General features: G+C 37.4%; 1 protein-coding gene across 4 annotated transcripts in view; it reads left to right on the top strand.

Annotated features, from left to right (window-relative positions):
- The first annotated feature begins 174 nt into the window (after positions 1-174).
- The window catches only part of ARID4A (AT-rich interaction domain 4A), a 67,021-nt gene continuing 39,966 nt past the window's right edge, over positions 175-27,229 (top strand). For all 4 annotated transcript variants that reach the window (XM_014864301.3, XM_014864303.3, XM_014864302.3 and 1 more), the window contains exons 1-11: positions 175-494; positions 1,561-1,617; positions 3,393-3,503; positions 5,496-5,561; positions 6,574-6,664; positions 17,345-17,424; positions 17,513-17,607; positions 19,673-19,805; positions 22,981-23,060; positions 24,334-24,410; positions 24,811-24,977. In XM_014864301.3, coding sequence (XP_014719787.2) covers positions 1,612-1,617; positions 3,393-3,503; positions 5,496-5,561; positions 6,574-6,664; positions 17,345-17,424; positions 17,513-17,607; positions 19,673-19,805; positions 22,981-23,060; positions 24,334-24,410; positions 24,811-24,977 — 906 coding nt within the window. In that variant the 5' untranslated portion in view covers positions 175-494; positions 1,561-1,611. The remainder of the gene's footprint in view (positions 495-1,560; positions 1,618-3,392; positions 3,504-5,495; positions 5,562-6,573; positions 6,665-17,344; positions 17,425-17,512; positions 17,608-19,672; positions 19,806-22,980; positions 23,061-24,333; positions 24,411-24,810; positions 24,978-27,229) is intronic.

Here is a 27,229-nt window from a genome sequence, read left to right on the forward strand (position 1 = left end):
GGTTTCCATGGGACGCTCCACCGCCAATCCTCGAGCCGAACTGCTCTTCCTGACCCCTCAGTGTACCAATCAGTGCTCAGTCAAGCACATCCGGGGTCGTGTCTACCAATCATCTCTCGGTACTTGCTTACTCAATACCTGAGTCTCCAGTAACGTTAGCCTTCGAACACAGCCAATCACAAGTGGAAGATGTCCTACCTGCTGTTTTTCGCACCAATCCGGGAAGTTTCAGAGCTACATCCAATGAGGACGGCAGGCAGCGAGCTCCAATCCGAAGCTCTTCGGCGTCATGAGCAGCCAATGGGAGTTCGTGTAGAAGCGAGTCTGCTCAACAGCTTGTTATTTGGTGGATTGTGGCAGTAAATCGGGCGAGTGGGGAACCGGGCGCAGGAACTGCCGCCGCGGCCGGGAGTGGTGCTGCCGGGACGGGGGCCCACGGGGGTCAGTGGGGCGGAGAACTCGGCGGCTGACAGCGCGCACTTCACCCGCAGTTGGTAGGTGGAGAGAAGGGAGCGGGGGATACTGAATGGACGAGGCGGTAGTAGCAGCTGGTGCTGCTGCCCGGGGTCCCGGTGCAGTTGGGAGCTTTGGAGGCGGGGAGGGAGGTGCGAGGCAAGCGGTGCGGCGAGCGCAGGGGAAGGGGCGAGTCGTGGAGCAGCGGCAGCAACTGCAGGAGCCGCCGCCGCAGCCGCAGCCGCCGCCTCGGCCGCTTGCTTCCCCGGCTCCCCGGGAAAATGGCTGTGGGGCTGGCCGCGCCGCTAAGTTTGCTTCCGCGCGGGGAGGAGCGGGCAGCTCGGGGGAGCCGGCCCCCAACTCCGCGGCGCGCCCCCCGCTGCCGAGTCGGTGCAGAGCCCGGAGGCTGGGGGCTCGTTCCTCCGCGGGCTGTACAAAAAGTTGAGGCGGGCGCGGGAGGCGGCGGCGCGGCGGCGCGGCTCCCCTCCCCTCCCACACCCTGTCCGGCCGCCTCCCCTCCTCCTCCCCGCCCCCGCCGCCTCCCCTCGCGGGCTCCCCGCGCCCCCGCGGCAGGCCGCGGCCCCTGGCCCTCGGGGCGCAGCGCGCGTCTCCTTCCTGACACGGTGCAGAGCGAAGGAGGGAGAGCAATGGCGCCGTGACACTCCGCTGCCGCCGCCGCGGGCCCGGGGCGGGCCGAGGGGCCGAGCGTGGAGGCGGGGCGCGGGCCGAGCCGGGGCAGCCGGGGGGCGGCCGGGCGCAGGCCGGGCGAGCGCGCCCGCGGGACCCGGGGAGCTGGACGGCGCCTGCCCCTTTGCGGAGCCCTGTGTCCTGGCTCGGAGTTGAGCACTGGGGTCGAACTGGCGAGCGGGCGGGGGCGCGGGGCCACTGGCGAACTCCGGGCGGCGCGGGCTGCCCTTTGGCGCCCGCAGGGCTGCCGCTGTCCCCTCGGCCCCTGCGTCCCGGCCGCCCTCGGGGGGGGGGGGGGTCGAGCCCTTGGCTGGGGAGGGCTCTGCCCCTCCCCGCTGGCGTTTGTTTACTTTCTTTCCGCGGGTCGCTCCCCTCCGCTGACTGCTTCTCTGCCTGTCTCTCCCCTCCCCGCGCTTCCAGCGACGGAGAAGCGAGCTCGCTGAGCTGGAACCCCACAGATCCCCCGGGAAAATGAAGGTAAGTGGAGTCAGCGCCGCTCCGCACCTCCTGCCCTGGCCACTGCCTGTCGTGAGGCTGGTGCTGTGGAATGTCATTTTCTTTTGCGACTCGACACTGATTCCTCTCCTAAGCTGCGCTTTCTGAAAATGAGGACGTGTTGAATGGGTGAGAAATGATCATTGTGTCTAAATGCAGTCAGTTCGGCTCCTCTCTGAAGCAGTTAGCACTTTGGAAAGGCTGCAGCAGCCTCTCCATTGTTGTCCATTGGGCTAGTATTTTTAAACACTTCCTGTGTTGGCTGCACCCTTTGCAGAAGTAAAGCTTTTGTCCTGCTTTGGTTCTTTGGGGGATTTTTTGAAATTATTTTTTCTTCCCCAGTGCCAGTGCGATTTTCTAAGGAAGGAATATGTGGATTGTGTAAGGGAGATATCATTTCTTCTGGGGATAAAATGAAATTCTGTGGTTAAAATATTTGAAGGTAAACTAAGACTAGGTGTTAATACTTCGTTTTAGTTCAGTTATAGTATTTTTAAACATATATTCAACTTAAAAAAAATACCTTCTTAAGACAACTAATACTGCGAAGGTCCTATGTGATATTTAAGGGAAAGCAAACTACAGCATTCTGTAGTGGCGTGGCATTGAATGTTTCAGATCATTCCAAGGTATTCTTCAATTTGCCTTATTTGTAAAGGCACTGACTTTAAAAGGTATTTGATTCCTTACTCATTTACGATTTCAATGTATTAAGCTCTGAAATATAGCATTTTCCCAAACTTTCTCTTGCTTTCCTATCTCCTTGAAGTGACACATTTAACCATCTTTAATCTTATTTGGGAAAACTTACTGGAAAATGAAAATTAATTTTCTACTTAAAAGTGTATCTCTAAAGTGTGCTATGCTACCTTTCCATTTAGCAGTGTGGAATCAAGCATATATGAATACGCTTAACTTTTGAAAAAATAGGTGAAATGACAGACTGAGATAGCAATCGTTCTGTTACTGTCACTATTAAAATGAACAGTAGAATGAAATTTCTCATATCTTTCAATGTATCATTTCTGATCATGGCCATTTGCTAAAAGTAGGTGTTTCTTAGTAAAACTTATTTTTTTTTATGTCAACCAAGAAGATTTAACGTTATAAACTAGGTGTGGCTGCAAGACTTGAGCCATCAGTTCGTATTTCTGTGTTCAACAGCTGAATTTAGACTTAAACCTTTAAAATGCAGCTTTTAGCCAATGATTTTTCCAAATAATGCTCTCCTTCTCAAAAGGATTGGCTTCATTTCTTATCTGTACTGTTATACTGTATCCAAAAAGATGTTGCCTTTATGTAGCTATATTAATAAGCATTTAATTATGTATTGTTAGTGTTAATTTTAATAGCAATATTTCTTTTAATTTGAAAAGAATATTTTCAGGAAGCCATAATTAAATAACTTAAAGTTTTATGAGAACTTAATATAACTCTTTCTGTTTTTTGTTATTTTTTGATTTCTTAAATGTAGAATTGCTGAAACGTTTTGTATTTGGAGAAAAAAACATTTTATGTCCCTACTGATATCTTCCAGTTACACTTAAAATGTGTTATGTTATCAGGATGTAGTTTATAAAATAAAGGATTGTTAATAAAGTGTTTGCTTTAGGAGTATTTTTTAAAGTATCAGTGATATTAATAAGCAAATAATGTGAACGTTTTTATTACCTTAAATATAGAACTGTTTAATGAGACTTGAGGTTGGAGTAGGGAGAATAGTGTGACAAATTCACATTCTATGTTCCTTTCATCAGGCGGCGGATGAGCCTGCCTACCTGACAGTGGGAACTGATGTCAGTGCCAAGTACCGAGGGGCCTTCTGTGAGGCAAAAATTAAGACTGTGAAAAGGCTGGTAAAAGTTAAGGTAATTTTTTTTTTTAATACAACAGCTTTATTAACTCTGGATTGAAGAGAGTTGGGGAGGGGGAGACTGCAAATCAACATTTTATTTGTTGAATCATTACTTACTTAATCATAACTATGTGAAAGCACCATTATATACAAAACTATAGGAAAAGCACATTAAAGAAAGCAATTATTCCAAAATGTTTCTATGAAAGTACCATGCTCATGGTACTTCCTATTATCTGGTTCTTTCCTGAGTGTGGTAGCATGCTTACTTGGCAATAATCTGTTTTCTCCCCTTTCACAATATTCAGGTAGAGATGATTTCAAGTGATTAGGAAAAACAGAGCAGTGGGAATTATGCTTTCAAGACAGCATCAAAAACGATTTAAGAATTTTATTTTTAAGATGCTTTTATGACCAGAAAAAAAGTTAACACGTTATTCTTATACGATATTTGGAGATATTGAAAAATACTGAAGGATTAATACTCATCGCTTACCTCTCAGAAATACTATTAACGTTTTTGTGTTTCCTTCTAGTAATTTTCCTATATAAATATTTTTAATAATCTTAGTTCCCTAGATTACAAAAGTAATCCATGCATATTACAAACTTTTTTAACCTTATAGAGCTATATAGTAAAGTTCATGAAAGTCCTCTTTGATACTGCTCCAAAGAGATTTGATGTGGTCTACCAGATTTTGTGTTGTGCCTGTCATAGCAGTTTTGTGTTGTTGTTGTTGTTGTTATTGGATCATACTGCACTTTCAGTTTTACAATTTACTTTTCACTTATATATTTTGATCTTTTCCTACAAGAATTAAGCACCATGAGAGGAGGAAATGTTTGATGACTTCTAGCCTTAACACCTAGAGTACTGCCTGACGCATAATGGGCACTCAAAATATGTTGAATGAATAAATGAACTAGCGCAGTGGTTCTCCAAGTGTGGCCCTGGGCCAGTAGCATCAGCCTCACCTGGGAATTTGTTTAAAATGCAAGTTCTCAGGCCCCCACTCCAGACCTGCTGAGTCAGACACTCTGGCAGTAGGGTCCAGTGATTATGTTTTAATAAGCCCTCCAAGTGTTTCTGATGCGTGTTGAAGTTTGAGAACCATTGGACTAGAGGAGTGTGATTTGTATGGTAAATAAATAGGTTTATCTGTGATTATTATAAAAATTGTGTTTAAATTTTTATCTGCTAGTGAAACTTTTAAGTATTATTAGAGTATCATTTGACATTCATTTCTTCCTTGTTTCATATAGCCTTTTTAGTATGTCAGCTATACAGGATTTGATTATTAAATATTTTCTTTCAGAATTTGAACTTTTCATTAGTATTAAGGCTCTTATATATTTATTTACTTAATTTAAAATCAATACAGTGATTGTTTCGGGTGGTATTACCATACAAACATTACATACAGTTTGTATTTTCTTATTTTGGTACTTGCTGTATTTGGATGGTGACCCTGTATATTTGGGAAGATCTGTAGTAGAAAGGAGCACTTATTTATAACTGAACTGCCTATCGTGATGATTATTCAGGTTTACTTTATAAGGGAGCAAAAGAGTTCTGGTTTTAATTTGTTTACCTTGCACGTGGGCAATAAAGTTCGATACTATTTTTTTATATACTTAGTGACAGTCACAACTTTCTATGATTTATTGATAAAAAGCAATGAAAGCAGTTTTAAGCTTTTACAGTAATCACTACAAATTATAAATCTTTTGTAGTTCATTAATTCAGCAAACATTTTTTAAGTGCCTATAATATACATTGACTCTTGCTAACTGCTGGGGGTATAGTGATGAAGGATTCAAGGAGCTCCTCAAGGAGCTCAGTTAATGAGAGAGATATTAAACCTAAATATAAGACAATGTAATAAATATTAAAACAGAGGTAACCACAGGATGCTAACAAAGTATAAAGACATTGTTACAGTGTTACCATAAATGTGTTGTTTTAAAAGTAACATGCAAATTATTCTGCAAAAATGTTTTTTAGGTACTCCTGAAACAGGATAATACTACACAATTGGTGCAAGATGACCAAGTAAAGGGTCCTTTAAGAGTACGTATGTTCTAGAGTTTAAAATGTGAAATGAAAAATCATAAATCCATACAGTAATGTATTGAATTTTATGTTTGTAGGTGTACTTTTAAAATTTTATAAAAATGTAATCAGAACACAGAAAAATGAGGCATTTTGTAGTTAGTATAAATTATGATATTCCAATGGCTGTATCCTTAGTTTAAGAATGTTAAACATTTTATAGAAGGGTAATTTAATATATATAAACATGAGTTTTCAGCCACCCTTTGTTAGGAATTCTCGGGTTGAATATCTCACTTTGTTTTTTACATTGTTGCCATAGATGTTTAGCCTGCTAATTTATATATTTGTATGATAAGTCTGACTCATGTGTTGTTCTAATTTATCAAGTAAACTATGTTGACTTCATAATTCAATTTAATGAATGCCCATCTTAATGTTGTCTGTCCATTTCTGGCCATTTGTTTAATGTGATAAATCTTTGTTATGTCAGAGTACCACTTCAGTTAATATCTCATATACAAAGGTCTAGAAGCTGAAAGAAGGTCAGCTGGTCCATCCCTCTTTCTCCAGGTGAACCTTTATCTAAAAGGTCCCTTAAATACAAATGCTGAATCCAATATTCAATATGTCTACGAAAAAAAATTGAAGCTATTTTTGCTGTCTTTATCGTATTTCAGTTCTTACATTCCACAGTTTTCTTGAAGGCAATGTAATATAGTAGGACAGCTCTGAAGTAAGACTTAAGAGACTGGGTTCTCATCCTGGACTCTTTGCAAATTATTTGCTCTTTCTGAGCCACAATTTTAAATGTGTAAAATAGGGGAAATAATAACCACCTCTCTTATGCCAAAATGTTTTGGAGCTCAAATTGCATGGTAAATATATGAGCACCATAAATGATAAAGATTTAAGGCAATGTAAGGTAGAATTATGATAAGTATTATTATTATTTACCCAGGTTATATAGTTGGTGGGTGTGATTTAGTTTGTTTAAATTTGGCAATGAAATTTCGATTTTGTGTTTTAGGTTGGCGCTATTGTTGAAACAAGGACATCTGATGGATCCTTTCAGGAAGCTATTATCAGCAAGTTGACAGATGCTAGTTGGTATACCGTGGGTAAGTAGTTAAGTAATTTAATATGTAGTATTTGATTTGGGGATTGCATATACCTCTATTTTGTAAATACACTGAATCATTGTGTTGGCAGAGAAATATGTATTCTTTCCTGTCAATTTATGTCATATAGTTGGCTAAAATTTTAATGAGCCCCTGCTAATAACAAAAATAATTCTCTCTTATAGTAACTTGGCCACTTGTGGCTATTTCATCCAAGAATATTCTTGTTTTTTAGGTTACCTTGATATTTTATTCAAGAAAGTTAAATTATAGTTATTTTTATTCCATAAGAAAAGTCAGTATAACTTAGTTTTGTAAGTAATCAGTCTTTTTTACCTTTTCTGTAATTACAACTAAGATTGCACAGTTGCAGTCTTTTATTGTGTTGCCGCCTGTTTTATATAAGGATAATACAGATGTTACCACAGAATTTACAGACAAAAATTCTGGCCAGAGTAGATTCAAGCCTAGGTGGTCGTAGCTTAATTTTTGATTTTTGATACAGGCTGTCTTAGTAATACCTTTCAAGAAAGATTTATATGCTATTACTGTGAATGCCTGCCTAACATTCCATGCATAAGCTTATACTGGTTTTAAACTTTACTGTCATGAGTAGCAACAAGTATCATAATACATGTAAATTAAAATCTCAATGTGGTACTTAAACAGTTGCTGTCATTATGTTGATAAGAATAGCAGTGGTTAACGTTTCCAAAACTCCTCTCAGTACTTTCAGACTACACGGTCCTGTGGATAACATCCAATCCTTTGTTTTACACTGAACATCTTTGGCATTGTTTGGTTTTTACATTTATGTCTTTGTATCAGTGCTGTAATTGTAATGTTATTGTTGCCTTGTAAAAGGAAAAAGAAGTCACCCTTCAGGTTTACTTTTAGTTAACTTGATTTGTTGCTTTGGGTACAAATCATTCTTCTCCAGTTGACGCTCAAAGCTATGAAGAACATGCTTTGGTTAAAAATCATACTTTCTGCATCTTACTTGGTGGCTTCTGTTAATAGTAGCAATTTGCTATACGTTACTACTATTTTCTAACCATTTTAATTCTTCTTGGGTCTCCTAGAAGTTAGTGTTGGTTCACAATGGTGCAATTATTCTGAACTACATATTTTTAGGAAGCTTAATTGTGGCTATTGATAGTTGATAGCGATTTAAAACTAAGCTTAATGTTAACTCTTGGAGACTAAGTAAATACAGTTTTGCTGTATTAAACAAAGCAGTGGTAAAAATTACAGGAGTTGGTTTGTGCAGAATCATGGGAAATGATTTGATCCATGTTCAAATACTAATATTGCATCCTATTTGGTACTTAATATCAGGGTTGCATTCACAATATTTGTGAAGTTTTGCTGACGTAATGCTCATGCTTCTGCAGAAGCAATACTTTTCAGGTTTTCATGTTCTGCATTTCCACACCCCAGAATAATCCTTCAATTATGAATGGCAAGCTCTATCCTTTACATGAGTGGCATTTTAACATTTCTAAAAACTAGTCACTACTGAGCATTCTCTATGGTATAGTGATTTTCTGTGATAGATAATTACAGGAGAAATTCTCTAATTCTTGTTCTCAAAGAGCTTAGAATCTTAATTGCATATAATTCATGTATCAAGCATTACTGTACATAAAAATCACTTAGTGCTTGTTTTAAAAAATGAGAATTTGAGGACCCCAAAACCTCTCCAATTTAGTAGGTCAGGGGATGGCAACCTAAGAATCTTTCTTTTTAAAAGCACATTGGGTGAATCTAATGCAGGTACTATACGCTTAGAGAAACAGACCACACTTGGAGAATCAGAGACTTATTCGGGAGACAAATTCAAAATATTTAAGATTTTTGCATTGATGTAATGAGAGAGAGTGACCTAAAATTAAGATGTTGGGCCGGCCCCATGGGCCAGTGGTTAAGTTAGCTTCAGCCGCTCAGGGTTTTGCTGGTTTGGATCCTGGGCACAGACCTAGCACCGCTCATCAAGCCATGCTGAGGTGGCGTCCCACATAGCAGAGTCAGAAGGACCTACAGCTAGAGTATACAACTGTGTACTGGGGGGCTTTGGGGAGAAAAAGAAAAAAAAAAGTTTGGCAACATATGTTAGCTGAGGGCCAATCTTTAAGGAAAGAAAGATTTATTAAGAGACACTGTCCACTTAAGTATACTCAATATAGCACTCTTCTATAAATAATGATTAGTTATTGAAGGATGTGGACCACATAAAGAATGGTCGGAGTATAATAAGTTTAAAAGATGGCAAAATAGAATGTGTGATCTCTCACAGGTCATGAACTTCCTATATTTTTCTTTAATTGGGCATCTACTACCTATTGGGTTTAATTGCTCTTTTCTAGAATTTTTCTTGATTTCTAATTCCTAGTGAAGTTAACTAGGTAGAATCAGAAAGTTATACCAAGTATTAATTGTCTCGATGGCATTCTTTGATTTTAAGAGATCTTGAAATTATGTCAGACTATTAAAAATGAAACCCAGTGGTGCAGCGGTTAAGTTCACATCTTCTGCTTCAGCAGCCCCAGGTTCACCAGTTCAGATCCCGGGTGCAGACCTACACACCGCTTGTCAAGCCATGCTGTGGCATGCATTCCACATATAAAGTAGAGGAAGACAGGCGTGGATGTTAGCTCAGGGCCAGTCTTCCTCAGCAAAAAAAGAGTAGGATTGGTGGCAGATGTTAGCTCAGGGCTAATCTTCCTTAAAAAAATAAATAAAATATTTTCTTTAAAAAAAAACCAAAAAACCAAAGAGGATACCACATTTCTGGTTGGATCAAATAGGAGTTAGCATTGTTGGTGATCAAAATTTTCTAGTGAGTCAGTGATGTTAACTCCTTCTCATGTGATATAGGTATTAATTTTTCCTATTTTAGCTGAATAGCCAATTTTGGAAGAAGTTATGGATCTAATAGAACTCAATTTTTAAAAATCTAATAACACCTTGCCCTCTAATGTTGAACACTACTAAATAGCTTTAGCTCATGGATTTTTTGTTTGTTTTTGAGCCTTGTAAATATTTCCTCTTCCTATGATAAAACACTGCATCCTACCGTGGTTTATTCATTTGGCAGTTCTTGTCCTTGCATTAAAGATAAGGAATCTTTAATGTATGGAAGTGTGCTATTATCTATCTAGTCATTCAGAAGGTATCAAAATTGGGATTAGAATTCATATCTCCACTTGAATGTTGCCATTAACTCCTGGTAAATACAACTGTCAATAAGACATTCTAAAACTTCTCTTCTTTTGCCTTTTTGCAATATAAAAATTGCTGTTAATTTTAATAATTTACTTATAAAATGTACATGTATACATACAGCATATATCACGTTTAACACTAAAATCTATTTGATCATTTATATATTTTTGTGACAAATACTTTTTCAGGTTCAGAATTCCTTTGTGCCTTGGGAGTTACTGTTTGGCCACATCAATCATTTCAGATCTCATGGAAGTTCTAGTTAATAGAGTCGAAGAGATTTAGATTAAACTGATGAATGGACTGTCTTTTGTAGTATGTGCTGCCAGTTTATAAGGCTTTTAATTTAGTTAGAATGTCTATGACAAATGTTACAAACTAAATCAACTAAAAATATTTTCAAAACCAGGTGGTGATTGCAGTGACTAGAAAATCATTCATTAAGAAAAAAGTACTAGGCAGCAAAGATCTGTTCAGTCCTGTGATAGGCTTTGGCCTGTTGTTTAAATGGCCTTCCATAAGACAGCACTCCCTTGATATTTTGTTAATATAGTTATACATTTGAATGTTAATGTCTTGAGTTTCCAGATTCCTGAAGTTTTGTTTATTTGTTTTTTGGTTTTTGCTGAGGAAGATCAGCCCTGAGCTAACATCTGTGCTAGTCTTCCTCTGTTTTATATGTGGGTCACCACCACACCATGGCTGCTGCCAAGTGCTATTTGTCTGCACCTGGGATCTGAACCTGGGCCACTGAAGCAGAGCCCACAACCTAACCACTATGCCACCGGTCTGGCTCCTGAAGTTTTTGACCTTAGCTGCTGAGGGACTTCTGTAGTTATCACAGATGACTTTATGAGTGACAGAACTTTGTGTGTGTGTGTGTGTGTGTGTGTGTGTGTGTGTGTGTGTAAGGAGGATTGACCCTGAGCTAACATCTGTTGTCAATCTTCCTCTTTTTGCTTAAGGAAGATTGTTGCTGAGCTAACATCTGTGCCAGTCTTCCTCTATTTTGTACATAGAATGTTGCCACAGCATGACTTGATGAGCAGTGTGTAGGTCCACCCCTGGGGTCCGGGCCCGCAAACCCTGAGCTGCTGAAGCAGAGTGTGCAAACATCACCACCACTACACAGGGCCAGCCCCCATGAGTGACAGAACTATGGTGTACATATATTTTTAATTTTAAAGTTTTTACTCTGTTATGTGAAATATTTTGTTGATCAGAACTGCTATGCACATATATAACAATAATACTTATTTTTCCAAAGTCAGAATTCTTGACTTTCTCCCCAGTGTTTGTGTTTTCTTTTTTTTTGATTTTTAAATTTTTTTCCTTTTTCTCTCCAAAGCCCCCTGGTACATAGTTGTATGTTCTTCATTGTGGGTCCTTCTAGTTGTGGCATGTGGGACGCTGCCTCAGCATGGCCTGATGAGTGGTGCCATGTCCGCACCCAGGATTTGAACCGGCAAAACCCTGGGCCACTGAATTGGAGCGCGTGAACCTAACCACTTGGCCATGGGGCCGACCCCTCCCAAGTGTTCATTTTATGCCTCTGCTTCATACCTATTTATTATGCATTTTGACCCCTGCCTTAACTAAATTATAGCTCATTAATTAGCTTTCTGCTTCTCAATTTCTTTATCTATAAAAGGAAGATAGTGATTCCTACCTTGCAGAGGCTGTTGTGAGGATTAGGAAGTGGTAGAAGCTTAATACGTGGTAGCCAATTACATCTTTGGATAGATAAAGTTAACTTACTGTTGTTATTATGTTACTGTCCTCCAGCGACTAACAGTGCTGTGATAACAGGTGGAGCTCTTGTATTTAGTGGTTAGATTAGGTCCCTGTTGCTTTTGTTTCTTTGAATCCTAACAGTTGAGGGTTGGGCTTTGTATATTTGTTTGCATTAGCATTATTTTGTCTAGTATGATTAATGTTATTGAAGGAGTCTCAACTTTGTCATTTTCCTCAAGTTAGGTTTTAGTGTTTATATGTAATGTAATAACAGAAATACTACTTTTTTCAGTATCTGTTCCGTTGCACTCAATGAATAATATATTCAAATGCCATTTTTGGCAAGTATAAGACAATTTGTAGAATTACTAAATCCTTATAGTCTGACTTTTTTTCTCTTGGCATGCTGTAGTATACATCTTGAACTAAAAAGAAGCTAAATTTACTATACACACCAGTTAATTATTTCACTCTTATCAAAACACCAGAGTCACTCTTCAATTACTACAAATTTTGTGTGCTTTTAGATGATACTTCTAACGTAGAAGTTATAGAGGAAACTTCTTAGAGATGGAACTTCTCCATGATGTTGATGATCATGGGTGTCAGGATTAATAGGTCCACTATGTTGTTGGGTTTTCTATTAGTCTTGCAGAAATTCTTGAGAAGTTACGTGGCTTATCAAACTTGTATAAAGTACTCAAATATATACCTTTGTATAGTTTTTTTTTTCTATTTTATTTTTTATGGTAGTTTTTATGATGGTTTACAACCTTGTGAAGTTTCAGTTGTACATTATTATTTGTCAGTCATATTATAGGTGCACCACTTCACCCTTTGTGCCCACCCCCCTCCGCCCCTCCTCCTGGTAACCACTAATCTGTTCTCTTTGTCCACGTGTTTGTTTATCTTCCACATATGAGCGGAGTCATACAGAAGTTGTCTTCCTCTATCTGGCTTATTTTGCTTAACATAATACCCTCAGGGTCCATCCGTGTTGTTGTGAATGGGATGATTTTATCCTTTTTTGTGGCTGAGTAGTATTCCATTGTATATATATATATATATATATATATACCATATCTTCTTTATCCAGTCATCCATCAATGGGCACTTAGGTTGCTTCCACGTCTTGGCTATTGTGAATAATGCTGTAGTGAACATAGGGGTGCATGGATCTCTGAATTGCTGATTTCAGGTTCTTTGGATAGATACCCAGTAGTGGGATGGCTGGGTCATATGGTATTTCTATTTTAATGTTTTGAGAAATCTCCAAACTGTTTTCCATAATGGCTGCACCAGTTGCATTCCCACACCAGCAGTGTATGAGAGTTCCCTTTTCTCCACAACCTCTCCAACATTTGTTACTTTTTGTTTTGGTTATTTTAGCCATTCTAACAGGTGTAAGGTGATATCTTAGTGTAGTTTTGATTTGCATTTCCCTGATGATCAGTGATGATGAGCATCTTTTCATGTGCCTATTGGCCATCCATATGTCTTCTTTGGAGAAATGTCTCCATGTTCCCTGCCCGTTTTTTGATCAGCTGGTTTGATTTGCTGTTGTTAAGGTGTGTGAATTCTTCATCTATTATGGAGATTAACCCTTTGTTGGATATGTGATTTGCAGATATTTTTTCCCAGTTGGTGAGTTGTGTTTTTGTTTCAATCCTGTTTTTCCTTGCCCTGTAGAAGCTCTTTAGTTTGATGAAGTCCCATTTATTTATTCTTTCTATTGTTTCCCTTGTCTGAGAAGACATGTTGTCTGAAAAGATCCTTTTAAGACTGCTGTCAAAGAGTGTACTGCCTACATTTTCTTCTAGAAGTCTTATGGTTTCAGGTCTTACTTTTAAGTCTTTGATCCATTTTGAGTTTACTTTTGTGAATGGCATAAAAGCGTGGTCTATTTTCATTCTTTTACATGTGGCTGTCCAGTTTTCCCAACACCGTTTGTTGGAGAGACTTTCTTTTCTCCATTGTATGTCTCAGCTCCTTTGTCGAAGATTAACTGTCCATAGATGTTTGGTTTTATTTCTGGGCTTTCAGTTTTGTTCCATTGATCTCTGTGCCTGTTTTTCTACCAGTACCATGCTGTTTTGATTACTATAGCTGTGTAGTATATTTTGAAGTCAGGGATTGTGATGCCTCCAGCTTTGTTCTTTTTTCTCAGGATTGCTTTAGGAATTTGGGGTCTTTTGTTGCCCCATATGAATTTTAGGATTCTTTGTTCTATTTCTATGAAGAATGTCATTGGGATTCTGATTGGGATTGGATTGAATCTGTAGATTGCTTTAGGTAGTATGGACATTTTAACTATGTTTATTCTTCCAATCCATGTATATGGAATGTCTTTCCATCTCTTTATGTCGTCATCAGTTTCTTTCAGGAAAATCTTTTAGTTTTCATTGTATAGGTCTTTCACTTCCTTGGTTAAATTTATTCCAAGATATTTTATTCTTTTTGTTGCAATTGTGAGTGGGATTGTGTTCTTGAGTTCTCTTTCTGTTAGTTCATTATTAGAGTATAGAAATGCTACTGATTTATGTAAATAGGTTTTGTATCCCGCAACTTTGCTGTAATTGTCTTTTACTTCTAGTAGCTTTCCGATTGACCTATTGATTTTTAGGGTTTTCTATATATAGGGCTATGTTGTCTACAAACAGCAAGAGTTTCATTTCTTCATTGCCTATTTGGATTCCTTTTATTTCTTTTTCCTGCCCAGTTGCTCTGGCCAAAACCTCCAGTACTATGTTGAATACGAGTAATGAGAGTGGGCACCCTTGTCTTGTTCCTGCTCTCAGAGGGATGGCGTTCGGTTTTTCCCCATTGAGTATGATGTTGCCTGTGTGTTTGTCATATATCGCCTTTATTATGTTGAGGTACTTTCCTTCTATACTATACCCATTTTATTGAGAGTTTTGATCATAGATGGATGTTGGATCTTGTCAAATGCTTTCTCTGTGTCTATTGAGATGATCATATGGTTTTTGTTTCTCATTTTGTCAATGTGGTGTATCACGTTGATTGACTTGCGGATGTTGGACCATCCCTGTGTCCCTGCTATATAAATCCCACTTGATCATATACCTTTGTATAGTTATATGAATTACAAAGAGAAGCTTTAACTGTTTCTCTTTGTTAACTTAAAGTTGGAAGTGTTCCTATGTAAAACTGTAAAATTGTTATTTGTACCACAATCCCCTTTTGAGAAATTCCTTTGGTTCTTACTTTATTTCTACTCGTGATAAAGTATGTTGAAGGTAAATGAATTTTTTCCTTCAAAAATCTGATTTATTTCAAAGTGATTATTTTAAAAACAAAAACTGAGGATATTAAATTGTTGAAATTTGTCATCAGAACATTTTGATTTGTGGCTGCCGTTAATGATAGGATACTTTGGAAAAGATTTTGTTGCATACATTTGATATTATCGATTGGTCTTACATTCTCATTTTCCTTCCTCAGACCTTCACTTAAATGTATGTGTATGTGAGTGTCCAGTGTCGCCATCTTTGTATTGTAGGCATTAAGGAAAATTGGAACTTTTTAAGTTTTATTCTTTAGTATATTTGTGAACATTAATACTCACATGAACAATTAAGTTTGGTATGACAATTTCATGATTCTCAATTTTTAAAAGAACAGCGATTTATTTATTAGACTCGATGACACTATTTGAATCGTAATTTTAATACAAATGTTTAGAGCATTGTTACTCAGGTATAAATAGTGATGTAATTGTTGGAGGATGTTGTGTTTTATCCTGTCATTGTGTCCTCAGGTGGTGGTTGATTTCTGCATCATTGACAGTGTACATAACACAGCTGCTTTTGTGGAATCATTATGCTTCTTTGAATATGTGCTTCAGGAGCTTTTAATTTTCTCTACATTGTATCCTGCATGTACAAGAATCTAAACTAGATGTCTTTAGTCTGAGAGAAGGAAGTGACTGAGATAGATAAATATTGAAGAAGTTGAGTGCTCTTACATAATTAGGTTTCTAGCATGAAGAAAATAAGTTTATGATTTGGAGGCAAAGTGTTTGCTAATAAAACAACCCTTTAAAGAAAATACAGGATTGTAATTATATAAGTAATAAGGTACAAGATTCTAAGATATTATTAAATCAAGGTAATGTAGAATTTTTCTTTATTAGTGCTAACCTGTTAGAATGCAAAAGCATGTAGGATTGTGAAAATTAGGATTAAATCTTAAAATAATAGGAGCTGGCCCCATGGCCAAGTGGTTAAGTTCACTTGCTCTGCTTTGGTGGCCCAGGGTTTCGCTGGTTCGGATCCTGGGTGCAGACATGGCACCGCCAGTCAGGCCATGCTGAGGTGGCATTCCACATGCCACGACTAGGTGGACCCACAACTAAAATATACAACTATGTCCTGGGGGGCTTGGGGAGAAAAAAGGAGAAAAAGCCAAAAAAAAAAAAAGAAGAAGAAGAAGATTGGCAACAGTTGTTAGCTCAAGTGCCATTCTTTAAGGAAAAAAAAATCATTTTTGTGTGTGTATGTTTTCCTGTGTGTTGTTTTCATAAGATGTACAAACATTTGTTGAATGAGTATACATTTTAAGTAACTGAGGTAGAGTCCATTTTATTTTATTTCTTCATAATGTTGGGCGATCAGGTGTCTTCTGAAAGCTTTTTTTTTTTTTTTTTTTTTTTTGAGGTAGATTAGCCCAGAGCTAACATCTGCTGCCAGTCCTCCTTTTTTGCTGAGGAAGACTGGCCCTGAGCTCACATCTTTGCCCATCTTCCTCTACTTTATATGTGGGATGCCTACCACAGCATGGCTTGCCAAGCGGTGCCGTGTCCACACCCGGGATTCAACCCAGTGAACCCCAGGCTGCCGAAGTGGAACGTGCACACTTAACCGCTGCACCACCAGACCGGCCCCCAGCATTTTCTTTTTAATAAATTTTGTAATATCAGATGGTAAAGTTAGAATACATTTCTGAAAAATTAAACACAAAATTATCAAAATAGTATGACTAGTTATATGGAGAACATTAGTTATAAATTAAGTTTCTTACCCCTATTTCTTTGAAGTATTTAAACATAGTTTCCAAGTAATGTGATTTTTTTAATGTAGTAAAAATTAAAACTTTTGTGACAGCTTCTGTGCAATTATGACATTTTAGAATTTATTTCATCTTTCTGATGTTTCCTTGTTTCAACCTAGATTTCTAAATTACTTACATCCTCTTCTAGCAAAAGAAAAAAATTGAATCTTATGACTTTAGAATTTGGCAGCCAGTAGGTTATCATGCAAACAAGTAGAAGCAGTAGCCTGGATAATTTAACAGCATTACCAGGAATCAAACAATTTCTGGAAGTTAGAGGTACTCCATTGATAACTGTTGTGAAAAAGTCCATATCCTTTGTTTTTAAAACCAGGTTTTTGCTCATTCTTCTAGGATTAAAGGTTATCTAATATTTGTGCTGTGACCAGGTTGCTGATGGGTTAAGGAGGTGGTTCTGTAGTGATAGGTACTGAAAATCTGAGTGGGACACTTAAGCAGTTGGGGGCAGCCATTTAACCTGTGTGTGTTTGATATCTGCAGAATGAAAAGTGTGGTATGTACATTTCAAAAGATTTTTTAAAAATAACTGACAAATAATGGTTCTTACAAATATTAAGCAATAATAGCATTCTGCTTCGTTACATTTTTGTTTAGTGTGCTAAACTCTCTGATATCTTTTGCTCCTTGCAGTGTTTGATGATGGTGATGAAAGAACGTTGAGACGCACCTCACTTTGCCTAAAAGGAGAGAGACATTTTGCGGAGAGTGAGGTAGGGTGACATGGATGGACTTTTTCAATTGAACAGAGCTACCAATGTACAGGAAGAATGCAATTTAATTCATCTGTTTCTTGTCCAGACACTTGACCAGCTTCCATTAACGAATCCAGAGCATTTTGGAACTCCAGTAATTGCAAAGAAGACGAATAGAGGAAGGAGATCCTCTCTTCCCGTGTGAGTGTTTTCATATACAATAACATTACCATTATTACAACATTATATGAATGATTTTTCTAGGATGGCTAAATTTGTTTGGGTAACCTGTCTGTAGCATCTTGTATACTTATGAGCAGATTTTGTTCTTAATTATTCCCATTACTTTGTCCAAGAATTATCACAACTCTTTTTTCAAAAAGGTTGTTTTTGTTTTGATTTACTTTGCCAAATTCCTAAATTGATATGATGATTTTCCTATTTTAAGTGAGGTTATGTATTTCTTTTTTTTCTGCTTTTACTCCCCAAATCCCCCCAGTACATAGTTGCGTATTTTAGTTGTGGGTCCTTCTAGTTGTGGGATGTGAAACGCCGCCTCAGCATAGCCTGATGAGCGGTGGCATGTCCATGCCCAGGATCCAAACTGGCGAAACCTTGGGCCGCCAAAGCAGAGTGCGCGAACTTCACCGCTCGGCCATGGGGCCGGCCCCAAGATATGTGTTTCTTAACCTTTTTATTTCAAAAACATTTCAAACCTAAAAATTTTAGGAGTAATACAATAAATTTTCATATACTTATCATCTAGATGCACTAATTGTTAACATTTTGGGGCACATTTGTTTTATCATTCCCTTTTTTTTTTTGAGGAAGATCACCTCTGAGCTAGCATCTACTGCCAATCCTCCTCTTTTTGCTGAGGAAGACTGACCCTGAGCTAACATCCGTGCCCATCTTCCTCTACTTTATGTGTGGGACGCCTACCACAGCATGGCTTGCCAAGCAGTGCCGTGTCTGCACTTGGGATCCGAACTGGTGAACCCTGGGCCACCAAGACTCGGAACATGCGAACTCAACCACTGTGCCACCGGGCCGGCCTCTATCATTCCCTTTCTTTATATATACATATTATATTTAATTTTTTAATAATAATTTTAGTTGGCTGAACTATTTGCGAGGAAGTTGCAAGCATCGTCACCTTTTACCCCTAAATACTTTACCTAAGAACAAGGACATTCTCTTATATAACCAAAGTATGATTATCAAATTCAGAAAATTTAACATGGATAAAATGCTATTATCTAATAATAGATAGTCCATCTTTCAAATTTTGCCAATTGTCCCAACAATATCCTTTATAGCGTCCCCTGATTCCAGGATGTAATCCAAGATCATGCATTGCATTTAGTTTATATGGTTCTTTTTTTTTATTGTTGTAGTAACATTGGATTATAACATTATATAACTTTCAGGTGTACGTTATAATATATTTCGAATTCTGTATAGATTACATCATGTTCACCACCCAAAGACTAATTACAATCCATCACCACACATTTGTGCCTAAGCACCCCTTTCACCCTCTTCCTTCCCCCCTGCCCCTCTGATAACCACCACTCCAATCTCTGTTGCTCTGTGTTTGTTTGTTTGTTGTTTTTCTCTTCTACTTATACATGAGATCATATGGTATTTGACTTTCTCCCTCTGACTTATTTCACTTAGCATAATACTATATGGTTCTTAAGTCTCCTTTAATCTGGAAAAGTTTCTCAGCCCTTTTTTGTCTTTTCATGACATTGACATCTGTGAGGAGTACAGGGCAGTTGTTTTGTAGACTGTTCCTCACTATGGATTAGTTTGATTGTTTAGTCATCCAGATAGGTTACCTAAATAAACCCTCAGATGTACTTTAATGAGATCTTTTCAAACTCTGTTAGAAAATTAGAGTTATATTATCTGGCATACATAAAAAGTCGAAGGGCAGTCTTTTAAAAAATGTGTTTGGCACAGTAAGTACTTCATGGTGAATAATTAGGGTTTTCTGTCCCAGCCAGTGGTTGGCATGAGAGCCTAAGTCCAAGTCCTCATTGATCTAGTGAAGTGGACTGAGAGTTACCATGGACAGCTCACGACTCCTTCTGTGGGGCTAGGGAAGTAACCATCTCCTCAATTCCCGTCAGAATGAAGAGGCTACTGCTCTGGGGTAATCCAGATTAGAAATTGAATTGTACATGTTAAATTCACAGCACTCTGACTGTCCCAAAAATGGTTTATGTTAAGATCATGATAAAGTTATTCTAACTTTTAGTAACGAAGATGAGAAGGAAGAAGAAAGTAGTGAAGAGGAAGATGAAGATAAGCGACGTCTCAATGATGAATTATTAGGAAAAGTTGTAAGTGTGTTATCTACACCTGAGAAGACTGAATGCTATCCTGCTTTGGTAAGTAAGATTTCTTTGCACAGTCAACCATTTAAAATATTTATTTAACATGGATTTTTAAAAAGCATTTAAAAGATTTTGAACATAATTTTATAGTACAAATTTAATTTGGACTTTATTGCAAAATTGAGCAATCCTTCTGGTCCCACATACTCCACTGTCTCCTTTTGTTACTTCCTGTCTTTAATTCTCTGTAATCGATCATTTACTAAGATCTTTCAGTTCTTCCTTCAAAATGTGTTCTGTGATCTCTTTTTACTCTATTTCCATTACCATTTTATACCTGATCTACAGGAACTACCTCCAAGTTCCCGTAAGTTAATCCCTGTGTTCTTTCTTTACTGAATTCAAACCAATTTTCTAGAAGTAACTTTTATAGAGAAATCATTTTGAAGTATTGATTTAATCATGATAGTCCCATTCTCAAAGAAACCCTTGACTGATTCTGCCTAATGAGTCAATTCTGCATTCTTTAGTTGGATATCTGAGGCCATCCCTCGCTCTTAGTTTCTTTCCTGTTTTTGGTATAAGCTCTCTGCTTCACTCAGGTTCTCTCCTAACTGCTCCTTACGTAAGACACTCCTCCTCCAAGCCTTTACCCTTGCCTTAACTCAGCTAGTGTTTACTGAGGGCCTGCAGTGAGTTCAGCTTTCTTCTGAGTTTGTTAGAAGAGGGAGAAGTATGAGAATTGTAACACATTGCCCTCAAGAAGCTACTGTACACATCTGAGAGATTACATAATAGTTAAAAATTATGAAAGAATTTGAATAACTGTTGGTGCAGTCACTAGAGTAGGACAGGGAGTATTGGGGAAAGAAAGGGTGCACCTAGGCTTGGAAATGGCAAGTCTTAGACGGATTGGTAGAGAAAACTAATCTTTGCGTATTAGGGGAAGGAATGAGAAGAAGGGATGGGCAAGAGAATTATTTCGTGAGAGGAATCAATAATACTTGGTAATACCTGTCTCCACTTTCTTCTCTCCCTACTCCTCTACTCCTCTCCAAGTCCTGCCTTTTCTGCAGAGCCTCCCCTGACCGCTTTAACGTAAGAATGCCCCTTCTCCTCTGAGTTTTGATATCACTTATATCTAATCAAAACTAATAACAGTTTTGGCATAAAATGTGTCCCAAATTAGATTAGAATCCCTTAAAGAACCAAGGCCATTTTTTTTAGATTTCTATCTGCATGTAAATACATCACTCAATTCCTATATAGTAATTTATTTTACATAGGAAAAGTCTGAAAATCCTTTGAACCATTCAGTTGTAAAGGCAGACAAATAAATGGGTTTGGATTCAGAATATTCAGGATATAATGTGCCAAGAGATTTAAAAAAGAATAAATTCCTTTATTTGCTCAGCAGATTTATCATTTTCCAGGTGATGTAGAAAATATGAGTAAGACAGCAATCTTATATTTGATGATTTTATAATCTAATGCAGAGACTCCTTCAAGTAACTGTAATATAAATTAGCGTATGTTCAATATTTGGACTTGCCCTGAGAGATTACCTTTGTTTGAAGGAAATCCAGAAAGCCTGCATGAATCCGCTGCTTTTGGCTGAGCCTTGAAGGATGTCAATAAAGTTAGTAAGCAGAACTTCACTGGAGAACTTCATTAGAGGAAACGAGAAGTAACAGCAGAAAAGCAGGGGCTTTGTCCCTGGAGCTGTCTGCTCTGGGAATCCATTTTGGCTAAATATTAGACATGAGTAGAGGAATAATAGAAAATAAAAGTGGGAGGATAATTTGGATCTAGGGCCAAGGGGTCTTTAAAAATACATCTAAGGAATCTAGACCTAATTCTGCATAGAATTTGGCAGAAGAGTAGCATTATTTGAGCCACATGTTTAGGAATGTTAATGAGGCAGTGGTATGTTGGATGGATTGTTGGAAGGACTGGCGGTGGCAGCAATCAGTCAAGAGGCCATTGAGTGGTTCACAGGTGAGATAATTAAGCCTTGGGCTGCGCCTACTCATCCTTTAAGACTTGCCTTAAGCCTTTGCTGCCACACCTTTTCCTTTCCCGGGTTTGGCTCCCTCTTCCTCCTCTTGGTGTTTTCCTATCATCCTATGCCTAGTGAGATCACTGTGCTTATCCTCCGTTGTGTTCTTTTAGGGTACCTTTTTGTGTTTACCCCTCCATTACACTGTTAGCTCCATGAGGGCAGACACAACTACAGTATTAGTCTAATAATTACCAGCACCTAACAAACAAATATTTACTTGTATCTGATGTTAAGACAGCTGATATGACTGCCAAGAACTTTAAATTATTTGGATACATGCTGTTGAATCTGATAGCCGTGAGCCCTATCTGGCTATTTAAGTTTAAATGTAACTTAATTAAAATTAAATAGAATTAAAAATTCAGTCTCTCATTTGCACTAGCAACCTCTCAAGTGCATGACCCCCCGTGGTTCATTGCTGCTGTATTGGTCAGTGCAGATATGGAACATATCCATCAGTGCAGAAAGTTCTGTGGATGGTCCTCGATTGTAGCGGAGGGGCTAGTGTTAGGGGTGATAATGAGCAAGTGCGTTTCAGCAATTTATTAGTAGACTTTAATTTTTTTAAATATTAAATTCCATAAAGAATATACAGAGATTAGTTATTTATTAATATTAAGACATTTGTTATTTTTAAAAGTTAAGAAATTCAAAAGGTCTTTACTCAGATTTTCTGTAACTTGTTTAATTACTAAAAATTGTACATGCCATGGTAAGAAAGGGAACTTAGGTGTTTATTTTAAACAAATAGCCAGATTTCAAAATAGATCTTGATTCAAGTGTATTTTTTAAAATTTATAATGTGCCAAATTTGCATCACAGATCTTATATTTTAGTTTTTGGATAATCAATGAATTATTATTTAACTTAGAATAAATCCTGCTATTTTTAAAGTAGCCACATTGTAATTTATGTTTCATTAATTGTCCATTTTATAATCTAATAAAAAGATAAATATCTAGAAAACCAATATGCTAAATAAAAGTTATAAGGTGATCTTCATTGGTAAGAGATTCATTAATAATGGAAGCTTTTGACAGTGAAGCCATTTCTTATAAAATATAATCCATTTGAGAAGTTAGGGGATCCACATTGTTCTTTTAAAAAATATATTCTTTTTTTGAGCAAGGAAAATAGGAATCAATCTGTTCTTATTTTATATTTCAGGTAATATCTCCCAGCTGTAATGATGACATCACAGTGAAAAAAGACCAGTGTTTAGTTCGATCATTTATTGATTCTAAATTGTGAGTAATGCATCACTTAATAGTGTTACATTGGGAGAAAACAAATGGAATCAAAGTGATAAACTCCTCCCCACTCCAAGACTTTATTTTAAAAGGCTAATTATTTCAGGAACTGAGACGTTGTTACCTAATATGCTTTGATTTTTTGTAATGTAGGTTATTTCTTACTGAAATTTTTAAATAAAAACTAAACAACATAGAACAATATTAAAAAACAGTTTTGACTTTTTTTCTGATTAAAAGTCAGATTTTTAGAAACTTTCCTTAACCTCAACTTTGCTTTGTTTCCAAAAAAAGATGTAAAATTAAAAAATATATATATGTATTTATTGAGTGGTAATCCTCTGTGAAAAATTTTGTTTTTTTTTTTTTGAGGAAGATTAGCTTGAGCTAACATCTGCCACCAATCCTCCTCTTTTTGCTGAGGAAGACTGGCCCTGAGCTAACATCCATGCCCATCTTCCTCTACTTTATACGTGGGATGCCCACCAAGGCATGGCTTGACAAGCAGTGCCATGTCCGCACCCGGGATTCGAACCAGCGAACCCTGGGCCGCCAAGCGGGACATGCAAACTTAACCACTGTGCCACTGGGCTAGCCCCTTTGTGAAAAATTTAATACCGTAAAATATCTTAGAATAATAAAAATATTGTAACATTACCTTCTATTAAATTTTTTAAAGTAAACTGGATAGTAAATTTAAGAAATATTAAAGATCAAAATAGACATTGTTGTCTTCTCTAAGGCAAACATCCTGCTGACGTAAATGACCCCGTCCTGTGATGCGAGGCTCTCAAGTTAGTATACTTTGCATATGTGAAACTTTCTAATGAAGAGCTAGCCTTGCCTGTATTGCCCTTTATTGAGGATTAGTATATACATGGTCTTTTAAAAACAGTGTATAGGGGCCGACCTGAGTGGTTAAGTTCGTGCACTCCGCTTCGGCGGCCCAGGGTTTCACCAGTTCGGATCCTGGGCACCACTCATCAGGCCATGTTGAGGCAGCGTCCCACATGCCACAACTAAAAGGACCCACAACTAAAAATACACAACTATTTGGGGAGAAAAAGCACAAAAAAAAAAAGAAGGAGATTGGCAACAGTTGTTAGCTCAGGTGCCAATATTTGAAAAAATAAATAAATAAATAAAAACATTTTATAGGCAAAATAATTTTGATTTTGACGTTTATATTTGTCTGTATATTAACATGGACTATTCAAGTGATAATTTTTATTTAATAATGCTTTCTCTCTTTATTCTTCTCTATAATTAGTTATTCTATAGCAAGAAAGGATATCAAGGAAGTAGATATTCTCAATATACCTGAATCTGAGATTTCTGCTAAACCAGGTAAAATAAGGATGAATCAAGCCATTATTTCATGATGTGGCTCTAAATGGCAAATAGTGGCTAAAGCAAAACTGACTGTTCTCTGGTGCCATTTTAACTCTTTAGACTTGATATCTACTCTTATTTGATGGCTGTTTTTTAATGTCTAGATAAAATATTTGATTTGTAATTTGTAGATGTTTAACTTTTCATGATTTACCATTAAGATTCTAACAGTATTCCCTAGAGTGATAATAAACATTAATATAACATAACTTATGAGATATGTTCAAGTTTACTGTATCATTTTCTAAGTGACAGTGAATTTGAATCTGAATCTTCTGACTCTGAATGCCATGTCTACCTATTGTTTCATGCTGCTGATTTCATAACTACTGCTGAAGTACATTTTTCCTCTTAGGGCTACAGAAAGCAAGCATCTTCTTAAAAACTAGAGTTGTTCCTGATAATTGGAAAATGGATATAAATGAAATCCTTGAGTCATCCAGTAGTGAAGATGAAGATGGCCCAGCTGAAGAAAATGATGAAGAGAAGGAGAAAGAGGCCAAAAAGGAAGAAGAAGAGGCGGTAGGTGAAATTTCATGTTTGAAACGTATAAAAACATTTTAATACTCTAAAGTAAAAATAATACCTTCATAGGGGTTGGCCCGGTGGTGCAACAGTTAAGTGCACATGTTCCGCTTCGGCAGCCCAGGGTTCACAGGTTTGGATCCCAGGTGAGGACCTATGCACCGCTTATCAAGCCATGCTGTGGCAGGCATCCCACATAAAATAGAGGAAGATGGGCATGGGTGTTAGCTCAGGCCAATTTTCCTCCGAAAAATTAAAAAAAAAAAAAAAGGAGGATTGTCAGCAAATGTTAGCTCAGGGCTAATCTCCCCCCCCCCCCAAAATAATAATACTCTCATATATTTTCCCTGTGTTTAGATTCTTTATATTATTTGTTTCTGTCTTTTTCTAGCTCAGCTTCATCTTGGGGAGGGGAAGTTGTTTTGGCTTCTAGCGTCATGTAAATCAGAATTGATTTTTAGCAAGTAAGAGGTTACAAAGAACTTTTCAGGCTAAATAATCAACAAGTGCAAGCTCATGTTGTTTTTTTTAATTCTTTTGCAAACAGCCAAGGAGGAAAGAAATGTAACTTTTAGGTGTGTTACATGTGTTAACTCATTGAAATTGTTATCATATGGAGTAACTGGTATTATCTTACTTTAAAGGTGAGGAAAATGAGCGTCAGAGAGGTTAAGTAACTTTCCCAAGGTGGCACAGCTCAAATGTGAACAAGGATTTGAACCCAGGTCTGGTGTGTCTTAACTTCAAAATCTCACCTCTTTCAGACACTTCACAGTGTCTCAAGGATAACAGGGATAAAAAAATCCTATCCAAACTGAAAGAATATTTCATTTGGCAGTTTGATAAATCATATAAAAGATTTAGATTGTACTTTATAAGTGCTAATGGTTTTAATGTAATATTACTATGTCATTTAGAATATATATAATTGTAGGAAATCATTCATGGAGTACCACGTAATTGCTTACATGAATATTGTTGTCTATTTATTCAGCAATGTTTTGTCAAGTGGATAAATTGTCCAGTATATTTTTGGTTCTTATGAGGTAAAGGGGCTTAGCGGCAGACAAAGAGAATGAGTTTATTGAAAAAGCAGATCTATTTGAGCATAAAAAGTATTTGCTTGGAAAATGTGGAATGTTTGTTTCTGTTTTACATATACAAATATGAATTTATGAAATACAGCAAGTATACTTGTATATGATGAAGGGCATACAGTATTTCTTTCCTTTTACTTCCTCTGCAGTATTTGGTTTTTGCACTCTGAAATCAGAATGGCGGTTCATACTTACAGGCTGCCTACAGAGTTGCCATAGTAACGTGCTGTTGGTTTTAAGTGAGCATGCTCGGAAAGACAGGAAGGTTTAGCAGAGGCTTGGCAGGTTGCCAATGGAGGTTTGCCAGATGCTTTGAAATGGGCTGTCTTTCTTTTCCTTTCATGTAATGTCTGATTTTTATGTGGAAGAGAATGTAAGTAGTGCTGTATAACCCTGCGGATGCTATGCCCTGAGAGGGAAAGCAAATATTTGCAAGTCAGACTGAAAAATGTTCAGACACTGTACTGATTAAGTAGAAGGGGAATCTAACCATTTTGCATTTGAAAGAAATGCAGCATATAGGTAAGATTTTTTTAATATTTAGTTACCATTTTGATTGCCAAAAATCGGGTTAAATAAGAATTTTAGATATTGATGATGTGGCTAATATGGTAGAACTCGTAACCAAGCGTAATTGTTTCTTGTACAAGAGACAGTAGGAGTCTATTTTTAGAGTGTCAGAGGATAAAGCCTGTTTTTCTGAAACATAAGATAGATTTTGAAATGAAAATGATAATGAGACAGTTTGGCAAAATTCAGGACTTAAAGTCTAAATATTAAATGTGATATTTGTATTTTATCTGTATTTATTTATAGATTATATGTTTTCAGGGTAAATAGGCCACATTTTTAGGGTGTGAACTGTTGCAGTCTGGTTTTGCTTTTTTTTTTTTTAAATTAACAGTTAGGATCTTATATTGACAAATATATTGACAAATTGACATTTTTTTAATACTTTTAATTGGTGTCCCTCTCAGAATGCATTTTCCTTACTCCCCACCCCCCAAAACACCCCTGAAATTTTAAACAAAGAGGGTAAAAAGAGCTTTATAGTAAGGTTAGAGAAGATAGCTATGTAATAGTAAATAGTAAATGTTCTTATTACAGCTATTAATTGCATAAAAATCATAATGTTTTATTCAAGCTGTGAGT

The sequence above is a fragment of the Equus asinus genome, chromosome 7, assembly GCF_041296235.1.
Source record: "Equus asinus isolate D_3611 breed Donkey chromosome 7, EquAss-T2T_v2, whole genome shotgun sequence".
Classification (NCBI taxonomy): Eukaryota; Metazoa; Chordata; class Mammalia; order Perissodactyla; family Equidae; genus Equus; species Equus asinus.